This window comes from Xiphophorus couchianus, chromosome 21, assembly GCF_001444195.1.
Source record: "Xiphophorus couchianus chromosome 21, X_couchianus-1.0, whole genome shotgun sequence".
NCBI lineage: Eukaryota > Metazoa > Chordata > Actinopteri > Cyprinodontiformes > Poeciliidae > Xiphophorus > Xiphophorus couchianus.
In genome coordinates this window covers 11571960-11582721 of record NC_040248.1, presented here as the reverse complement: position 1 = coordinate 11582721, position 10762 = coordinate 11571960, and the positions used below count along the sequence as shown (strand labels likewise).

The following is a 10762-nucleotide window of genomic DNA, read 5'->3' as shown; positions in this document are numbered from 1 at the left end:
ACCTATATTTGATCGGTATTAATGTTTTCTTTTTTTTTCATTAAAATCACAACATGTACCATCTATAAATTACAGTATGTCACTGACAACGCTTTAGTCATAGTGAAAAGTGTATTTCAGTTTTAGCTGCACCGTTAAAATCTCATTGCTCATATATTATAAAGCATCCGTGCAAATGCAGGCGATAGTATAAAAAAAACAGAACAATATATTAAATTCTACATAAAACACGTTTAACTCAACATAACGACAAGGATAAAATTCTCATGATATGTGGAAAATAATAATAACAAAACCAGTATGTTATTTTGATAATTATGATGAACAGAACGTCATGAACATTTTGGCCTACTTCCGCAGTATTTAATGTGGCAATAAAACCAACACTAAGGATAACCCTGAACACACCATCCCCACTTGTGAAACACGGTGGTGGCAGCATCATGTTGTGTGATGCAGTTTTGGACAGAGGACACTTACGATCCCTTATGTATATAAATGAATGCTAAATCAAGCCTGTTCAACTAAACGCAAATATAAATCTAAAATGCTCATAATATTTGTAAAGGAATATAAAGCCAGTATATTACTTTGGTAGATATGATGAGCAGAATAGTAGGTAGATTGTTATATATGCTGCAGATAAAATAGCTTGAGTTGGAGATCACTCTCCATTAGATGGCTTCAGAGGCTCCTTCTCCTCGTCTTCCCCTGCAGCCTCTGACTTTAACGCCTCAGCTTGGCTTTCCTCTCTCTGGTTGGCTTTGCAGTAGTCATTGGCTGCTGCTGTCTTGCTTTCACTTTCTTTCACCAATGCTGAAATGTCCCCAATAGTTGATGCATTTTGATAGTCGCTGAAATCCTGGTCTTGCATGATCTGGTAGAGCTAAAAAGGAAAAAGCACAAAGGGAGATTGCTCAGAAGCACAAAATCATTGACAGTGCTTGTCAACTGGTGTCTGTTTTCCAAGAAATATCAAGTGAAAATCACTTGATTTTTCTCTGCTGCTTCATACCTTTTCCTCCATGTCCATCATCTGGCCACTCATGAAGTCCACTATCTTGGAGAAAGATGGCCGGTTGTTAGGATCCAGAGCCCAACACTTGCACATAATGCCATACCTGCATATGAGCAAGAAAAGAAGTTAAGTGGGAGGAAAAGCTCTGAACCTTAGATTATAAAATCAGTTATCATGGCTGACTGACAGATAGATAGCATCCAACATAAAGAAACTTACACAGAATCGTTGGCATAGTATGGACACTCCATCTTAAATCCTCCCTCAATCATTGAGTAGAAGGTGTGATCCACTTTAACACCGGGATACGGAGTGACGCCTAGAAGCAAAGAGTGTATTTTGAATACAATATAAAAGCTTTATGTGTGGTTAAAATGTGTTGCTTCAGTGATCTTCTGTGAAAAGTACCGAGTGAGAAAATCTCCCAGAGCAGAATGCCGTAAGCCCAGACGTCACTCTTCATGGTGTACATCCCCTGAAAGATGCTCTCTGGAGCCATCCACTTAACTGGCAAACGCACCTAAAAAAACAACAATCAAAAAACATCATAAAGTAAATATAAACAAGACTGGACACACTGATGTTGTAAAGTAAGATTAATATCAGATCACATACGTTTCCTCTCACAACATAGTTGGAATCATTGTCGATGTCTCGAGCCAGCCCAAAGTCTCCGATTTTCACCAGTCGGCCTTTTGTTACCAACACGTTTCGAGCCGCTAGATCTCGGTGGATGCACTAAAAACAGACATCATACAGAGATCGTTAACTTGACTTTTACATCACTCAAACCAGATAAAATTTGGTTTTATTCTTATGAAGCGGTTGTTGAATTTATACACCACTGATCCTTATAATAATAATAATAACAACAATAACGTCCTTTACAAATACCAATCTGAGAAGTGTGGCTTGCATTTAATTTCACTGAGTCAAGAGAAGAGTTTGTCTCTCACATTCTTGGCGGAGAGGAACTCCATCCCTTTGGCCACTTGAAAGGCAAAACTGAGCAGATCGTCAAAGGTGAGGGCCTGCTGCTCCATCTGATCATCTTCACTCTCGTACATTTCTGGATCTGGCAAAACCTCAATTTAATTACAAATCCATTTAAATAATGACACATTCTTATTTATCCACTCCATTTCTTGATGTGGCGTTTCACCTTCCATGTCGTTGGAGCTGAAGGTGATGACAGCGATGTCCTCCTGCCCCCCGGTGGTGATGCCATGCATGGGGATGTAGTTATCTGTTGCTGTTACCAGCTCACTGAAAACAAACATTAAATGATATAATGCTGGTGTACTTTATCCAGTGAGGCTTTGATATGCCATAGTAATTAAAAATTAGCATGTACATAATATAAATAATACAAACTTCCTGCTGTTTCTTTTTTTAATTCTTACTTGGAGTTTTTCTTGGGCGGCAGGTTGTTGTACAGGCTGCTGAAACGGTCCCTGCTGAAGGCGTCAGTCACAGACTTGTGATAACGAACACCGCTCTTCTTCAGGTAGTTCAGCAAGTCTCCATAACAGCAATATTGGAAGATCAGGTATATGGGTCCTACAGAGAGGTTGCTTTTTATTATCATAAAGTTGCATTGCATATACCTAACAGCCATTCAACTCATCAGAAGATTGCAAACATACCAGTCTCTGTGCATGCGCCGAGCAGGTTAACGATGTTGGCATGCTGGCCAATGTGAGTCAGCATCTTGAGCTCAGACATGAGAGCTTCCTTCTCCACAGACTCGTGTTTTTCTGCAGATAGATATCAGGAGCTGATGTAGCATCTGTGGCTCTCTGAAACTGGCTTGTGAAAAAAACCCCCACTGACCTTTCAGCATCTTGACGGCCACCTGCTGTGAGACTCCGGATTTGTTGATGCCATAAGCTGTAGCCTGAACCACCGTGCCAAAAGCTCCAGAGCCCAGCTCTTTTCCTGAGGGAGGAACACAGAAATGCTCTGAGTACGGATGTTAAGATTATTGTTATTCACAAGTGACATCTACTGTGGTTTGATTACAAAGGTGAAAAAATCCCCAGAGTATCCAGTAAACAAAGAGAGAAAATAAATCCATGAGAGGAAGTGACGTCTTCTGTTTGTATGATTCACAGATATATATTTGATATGAGAACTACCTGTGTAACCACAGCAGCATGTTGTAGTCTCTATCTCTATCTTTTTCTGTACTGTTGTGTTTGGCTCATGCATACAGAGCAACATACTGGTAGCTTGATGCCTCACTTATAGCAAGATATTTTAACATTTAATCTTTGATCTTTGAACCAAACAGACATCATTTAGTTTTTTTATAGCAAAAATTAACATTTTAGACATCAAGACTGACATTATTTTTTATCCATGATAAACATTTCAGCTAAACATCACACTTCAAAATGGAATCACATTTCTCATTTGCCTGTATTGTATCCACAATAGGAATTTTATAACAAATCCACCATATTTGACTGCATTTCATTGGATAGAATGAAACACAACTCAAAAACTCAAACTGTTTTTGAGTTGATTATCAAAGTATTTGTTTAGTCTCTTTTTATATTTAAAGAGGTGGTCTGACTCCTACCAAGCTCCAGGTTCTCCCGAGGAAACTCCCATTTCTTATCGTAATTAAAGTCCTTGAAATTGATGTAGATGTAGTCGTTGTCGTTAGGTCCAACCATCTGGATCATTTGAAGCTGAGGCTGATATTTGGGTTTCTGTTGAAAACCAAAATGATTTAGTGTCTTCTATGTTTTTGTTTGTGTCTGTGTTGATGCCGTGTGTGACACATACCTTTTTCTTGATGTAGTACATGAGCATAAATGAGACTAATGCCAGAGCCAGGAGCAGAGCCAATATGCCAATTTTCAGTGGCATTAATAAGTGACCGTCATAAGATTGATAAGCTAAAAATATGTAAACATGGTAGAAGTCAGCTAGAGCAACGTTATAGAATGAATGTCGAGGGTGAATGATCTTGCCTTACCTATGGAGGCTTCGGGTTTGAGGTCTGGAACCTCATAAAATCCCTCACTGCACCAGGACCCAGCTTGGTCCGTCAAGCAAAACTTAAATTTTGTTGCAACCGTTACATTTATTGTGCTCACATTGCTGGTGAGTTTCTGGTTACAGAAGCCATCAGAAACTGAGTGATTCTTCCTCTCAATCACTTCCCAGGGTGGGTTTGTTTCAGAGCTGCAGTCAAACAAAGATCACTGAGCTTCAACAATCAGGCCTACTGATGTCTCAGGGCTGAGCTGCTGTGTATTACTCACCTGTTGCTGGATGATAAACTTAACATCATCCATGTAGACTTAGCAGGCAAGACACTCACAGTCTCAACAAAAAGGTAATTATCTGTTTTCTTAATTGATGACCCTTGTTTCTCTGGAAGGGAAATTTTAAATTACAGGTGATGCCGTATTTATTTGCATTTTAACAATGACACACAAGTTACATACCTACAACACAAACATTTGTTTCCTTTGTTTCCATTTTTCCTCCAGCCTCCAGGTGTAGTTTATACACTCCAGACTTTAATGGTCCACAGGCCTTCACAGTCCTGAGAAAATAGTGGCACAGCCAACAGATTAATATGGTAAAAGGAAAGCTGAGCAATTTCCCTTTTGGGGTTTGCAACATAACCAGTATGAGATTTTGAAAGTTGATTACCATCCAATGATAATACATAGTGAAAAGTGGAAAAGCTGTGTGTGATAAACAAAATACATACTTGCAGAACCAGTTTTGGCAGGTTTAACCGTTTCTCAAATCACTGCGGAGGACTTTTGACCAACTTTTCTTTAAAACATTGCTTACATCTTACTTTAGAGTCTAATACCCTTATATACAGAGGAGCTCTGGGTCGACACAATGCAAGATAGGTCCAAACCGTCTGCCCTCAACTGGTTTTTGCTCAAAGCAAAAACCTTTGAGCTGTTTTTGCCAATATCAAGCCCATCCTTTCCTTCAAGGCATGCTTGCCTAGTCTTTTTCTACAGGTTTGCTGGAACAGTATTAACATCCACTGAACTTATTCACAATAAATACTTTCATGTATGTATTAGATTTTTATGTGATGCTGCACAGGAGGACTTGTGAAGTGAATGGATTAGGACGTTTAATTTTGTAATTTCTAATAAAGAAAATCTGATTTGTAGTGCATTTTATGTACTTTATAGAACCACAGCATCAACAGACTGTAATTTATGCCTACACCACTTTAGGAAAAAAGACTTCATAACCTTCTAAACTGCCTTATAGTTTAAAACAAGGGGTTGAATGAAAATCCTCAACAGAAACGGAAATTTAAAAATATTTTAATGATAAAATTCATATTATGTAATTATCTTTGAAAAATGATTATTCTGAGATGCCGAGGCATTGCTTTATGAAACTACCTGTGCTTTGTCACTTTCTTGTCTCTGATGCATTTAGTGAAACTCCCATCAGGAGCTTCCCAGTAGCAGTGCTGCAGCACTGGGTGGTAGGAAACAGTTGCTGCCAAGCAGGAGCTGTTCTGAGTTATCACAAACTGATCAGGCAGCTGGGAGGTGATGAAGCTCTCAGCTGAGGAGACAAGAAAATAAAATGTTCAACACATGTACATTATTAATTCAAAATATAAAACAATAGCTATTAAAAGCTAATAGTAACAGTTCATGTAAAGAGCTGTTACTGACCCGTAACGTGAACATCCACAGATTTAGTTCTGTCTGAGTTTTTGCAGGTGTATGTGCCGTTGTGTTGTGAGGTTACTGATCTGATGAAGACATACAGCATGCAGCTCTTCCCATGTCTGTCCTTTTTAATACAGATCTGGAAGAAAAACATTGAAATCCTAATCATGTAGAACAATGTATTTGAAATGAGTAGAAATCTGTGGTTAATGTGGTTGTATTTGAATATAATAAAACAAAAATCATAGTTTTCGTCACTGTACCTCATTATCTGGACAGGTTTCCGCCAAAACCTTGCCATCATGTTCCCACACAGAACTACAATCAGCATATTTTCTGCAGCGAAGCACCAAAGGCTCACCGGGACTTATGGTCACACTAGAAACCTCATCGGGTTTCATTGAAGCAGTATTTATGTCTGAAACATAAAACACTTCAAGTTATTCAATGTGTTTATTTAGAATTTTCTAACTTAATTTGAGAATAATCCTGAGATGAGAGCTGGTCTCTTTCTCTGCTCAGGGTTACTGTTTGAGTTAAAACATTTTCTAACATTTGTCTGTTTTTTTATGTAATTACCAAAGTCATACAGCTGGGTGCATTCTTGTCCTTCATCGTTGGTGGCACAACACATCGCTCCACTCTCTGCATAGTTCGCAGTTGTGGTTGAGCTCTGTGCTGTTGAACCATCAATATCTTTTTTCTCATCCCTTGAGGATGGACTGAGAAGAAAGATTGATAGTCAGAGAGTGAAATGATAAAACTATGTATGTCTGAACAGAGTATCTAGTTGTCTTACCGAGACCATTCAATACTGGGCTTTGGAGAACCACCAGAGATGCATTTAAAATAAGGAGACATGCGTGCCATATTCATATTATCCAGAGACAGCTTTGGTTTTGAGGGACGTTCTATTAAGCATGTGAATCACATTGATTAACATCATTTTAAATCCACTAATTTATCTGTATTAAGACATTTTATGCTTATCTGTCTAGTTGATTCTTAATTAAGATGAGAAATGATGAAGCTGCGACTCACCAAGGATACGAAGATCAACAGCTTTTGAGAAAATGGTTCTTTCTTGACTTTTACAGGTCAGTTTGTAAATCCCAGAATCATTCCTTGCAAGTCTTGGTGTGACCATGGAGACACTCCCAGTTCTGGAGAGGTTTAAGAAAATGTCAAACTTTACCCACATAAAGAAAAGAAGCACATCGATCAACAAGCACATAAACCTAAAGATACACTCACATGTTCATCTGTGGGCTTTTCTCCCACTGGCAGACAGGATGATCAGGAAGGCCCTCTAGAGAGATGAGGAGTTTCTTACCAGCTGACAGCTTCAGGCTGACAGGATCAGAGTCATTCAGGTGGTCAGCTGGCTGAAAGCAATCCGACTGGAAGGCAAAATTCAGTACTCAATCCCCTTAAACAGAGAAGCTCCAAACATGTCACTGTTAGCAAGATTGTTGGGTTCAGTGGCAATTCTTGCGCTAATGTTGATTTATGTTGTGATAAAGTATTTGCCCCTAATGGTGTTTATGCTTGGATGTTTTAGATGAAACTGGATTTTACATCAAACCAAGATAACCAGGATAAATCTAAATTTCCCATTTAAAATCATGATTTCATTTCTTGAGAAAGCAATCCATACAAACCCTATATTAAAAATCAATTGTGCCATAAACTTCATAACTAGCTTTCACCCTTCGTGGGAATAACTACCCTCAGTCCTTTGCAATAACTGCTGGTAATGAGTGTGTTACATTTCTGTGGGGGGAATTTGCTCACACTTCTCTGCAAAACAGTTTGGTTTCAGTCCCACAAGCAGTTAGTTTAAAGTCATCTGTAACCCTGTTTAATAATAATGTTTAAAGTATAGGCTGCAATAGCTAAAACACATATGGTTTTGTGGGGAAAAATAGTTAATACTTACAAATCTGAGGGAATTGTAAGTATTAACTTACAATTTAATCTGTAAAGCCAGCAAATTATAGTTAAAATATTTCTTAGTTTGTTGAGGGGGGGGAAAAAAATCAATAATTTTCAAAATAAATGTATTATTTCTGAAGAAAACCAAAATGTTTTGTTTGATTTGTGTCACTTTTAAAACATCAACACCCCATTTTAATGTTGACAAGCTTTTTTCTTTTACCTCCCAGCTCGACACACATTTCTGATTCGCATCACCGTCAGAGCAGAGCGCGTTAACAGCACACAGCAGGAGAGCAGCTGAAACGACAAATAGAAATCAATTAAATTAGAGCTGAAACTAATAAAACTCAGTAAGTTTTCAGTATTTATTTAACAAATCCAATTCAGTTCAGTTTCTTTACATAGCACCAATTCACAATAAATGTCCGAAGTGTCGGAAAGCCATGTCGACACAAATGCAAAGTAGTGTGTAGATGTGAAGTAGAAAGGAAGAAACACGTGATTTTTAACCTTAAATCTGTTATTTGTCAGAAAAGCCATTATTCAGTCCACTCTTAATCTCTTAATCACTAAACCTATTGCGACCAATTCATCAGAAAAGCAGCCCTGTAATGCTGGGGGAGCTGCGGAGATCAAACAACAGCAAACTAGCACCACTTTGCACATGACTTTATATCCAAAAGTGAACAGCAAAGAGTTGACTCAAGGGTCCTGAATATGCGCCAAATTTATCAGTCTTTTTATTTTTACTTTCCTTCCACTTTACAATCAAGCAATACTTGATGTTGGTCTGTCACAAGAAAGTCCAATGAAATACACTGAAGCTTGTAATATAACAAAATATGAAAAGGTCCAAAGGCTGGGGGCCAGTTTTTTCCAGGCACTGTTAAGACTGATTTTTAAATCACTCTGACCAGTTTAACACAAGAAAAAACCCCAACTGTATTTATTATTGAACATATTCATTATATTTTCATATGATATGAAAAATCTGAACAAACTTGGGTCAGATAATGTTATGAGTTGCAGTCATAATGGTGTCATCATGTCATCTGTCCAGCAGAGTGACTCTAGCATTACCCAATCTATCTGCAACACCAAGAGACAGAACTCAGACATATCTGGGTAGACTGCTCACCACTGTTATCTTTTTTTTTTTCAAACTGGTTTCAACTTTTTGAAATTAATCACTTAAAAGTTAACAAATAATGTTCTTCAGCAACTCCCCACAAAACAAACAAACAAAAACTAACTAAAAAAAGTCTAATAGTTGGGATCTGAGTGAGTTAATTTTAAAATTGGCACAAAGATTGAACTTTGACCACAATGCAGTTCTTATTTGTCTCATAGTAAACAACTCTGGCTTATACCTTTTCTAGCCGCTTATGATATGCATTGGATTAAAAATAAATTAGTACTTGAAAAAAACTTATTAACATAACTGCTCCTTTTAAACAAGCTTTCACAATTGTAATATTTATGGACTAACTTTTTTTTTTTAAACTTTGCATTATTTTAAATAAGATATAATGCATTCTGCGTGTTCGGGACTTTTACAGTCAGTCAAACCAAAATAGCCCAATAAAAATAGCATAGTCAAAAACAGAGGTATACTTTAATCAACACTGAGGATGAACCTTTAGCACTTTTATATATCAGATAGCGTTGTTTGTCCGCTAAAATAAAATAATAATAAAAATCATGAAAAAGAATAGAACTATCTCTAGTTGTCCCACAGTGGAAAAAATCAGATGCACCAGCAGCAAGCTAAAGTTAAATAGAAGCAAGCAGATTTATACTAAGGTTAAAAATTATTTTTAAAAATAAGATTACAGTAAGGGAAACTTACAACACAAAAAATACTGCAGTTATTGAAAATAGCATACTTTAAAAAGAAATGTGCAACTTCAATAATTTTTTTTACAAGATGTGTGTTTGTGCATAGCAAATAGCAACTTGCAAAAAAAAAAATCATCTGACTATTGAAAATTTCAAAAAGTCTTATTGTGTTAATGTCAATATTAACAGGATTATTAACACTATATGTTACCAAGTACATATAGTGGACTAAGTAGAGTTTCTTATTTTTGTAAGTTGATTGCATGTGTTACTACCCAATTCTGATAAGTGAATGCAAATAGGCTGGCTTTACATTTTTTAATAAATTATTCTTTTCGTTGCATTGTTTTAGCTTCAAATAAAGCTTCCAATATTTAGACATTTCAGTCAAGTCAATTCTGTATTTTGCATATATGGTCATTTTTAAATTATTAGGGAAAAAAAATATATTTATAAATTAGACCAAATATGTGCATGAGTTTTGCATCATCAGTAAAAGACTTAAATGCCTCTTCTTACCTGCAATCATGTATCTCTTTCTCCGCATCATGAAGCTTCCCGGCAATCTGGGTTACATACTCTGCCTTAGACGGCACTGTGAAACTTTGCTGTGCGGGATGTGAACCAGTATGTTTTGAAAGAGGAAGTAATGTACTACTGCAAAGACTTCCGCCCTGACTTCTGCCATATATCCGGAATATTCAAAAAGCAGAACGAAAAACATATCTAAACATTGAAGCCACAGAAAATATTCCTGATGGGATAAAGGAATATGATAATCCCTAGTTACCATGAAGGGTAAATATACAAAGAAGAACTCGATTTTAAGAAGAGAAGGTGAAAAAAGTAGAATGAAGAATCAATATTAGCACTTTTCAGTTTATCTTAGGGTAAATATGCTTGTTTCTGCAATGAAGAGCAACATGCACCACTAGAGCTGGGCCAAAATGTTACAGGCCTCAGAGCACAATTATGATGTGTTCTTGGGAACTATAAATGGTACACATTTTGGATTTGTCCTACTTTCGAGTAGGAAAAAATCAACTGGCTCTGGAGCTCAAGCCTGAATAAAAGAAAATGGACTAAGTTGTGAATTAAAAGCAACTGTACATCGGAACAGATTGAAGACGTTTTTGGAATAATTTTTGTTTCCCTCATGATGCTTTTAGGAAACCAAAGCATTTACTGACTGGTAACGCTGCCAAGCTTAAGCTTACTTTTAGTATGCCTAGGGCTGGCTCTGACCATAATATAAATGATCCTGTTACTTTTAATATATATATATTTC

The 10762-nt window shown here is 37.0% G+C and overlaps 1 protein-coding gene across 1 annotated transcript; it reads right to left on the bottom strand.

The window, feature by feature from the left end:
- Positions 1-29: 29 nt before the first annotated feature.
- On the bottom strand, positions 30-10098 carry LOC114136905 (fms related receptor tyrosine kinase 3). Its single transcript, XM_028005312.1, has 24 exons — positions 9994-10098; positions 7856-7932; positions 6952-7097; positions 6739-6860; positions 6497-6608; positions 6277-6419; positions 5961-6115; positions 5701-5836; positions 5419-5587; positions 4480-4580; positions 4294-4405; positions 4005-4213; positions 3812-3924; positions 3603-3735; positions 2852-2956; positions 2665-2775; positions 2422-2578; positions 2181-2284; positions 1975-2093; positions 1634-1756; positions 1427-1538; positions 1238-1337; positions 1016-1121; positions 30-886 (listed from the first exon to the last, which is right to left on the bottom strand). Exons 1-24 carry the CDS (start codon positions 10022-10024, stop codon positions 665-667), a joined length of 3018 nt encoding a protein of 1005 aa, XP_027861113.1. The 5' UTR covers positions 10025-10098; the 3' UTR covers positions 30-664.
- Between the last annotated feature and the right edge of the window lie 664 nt (positions 10099-10762).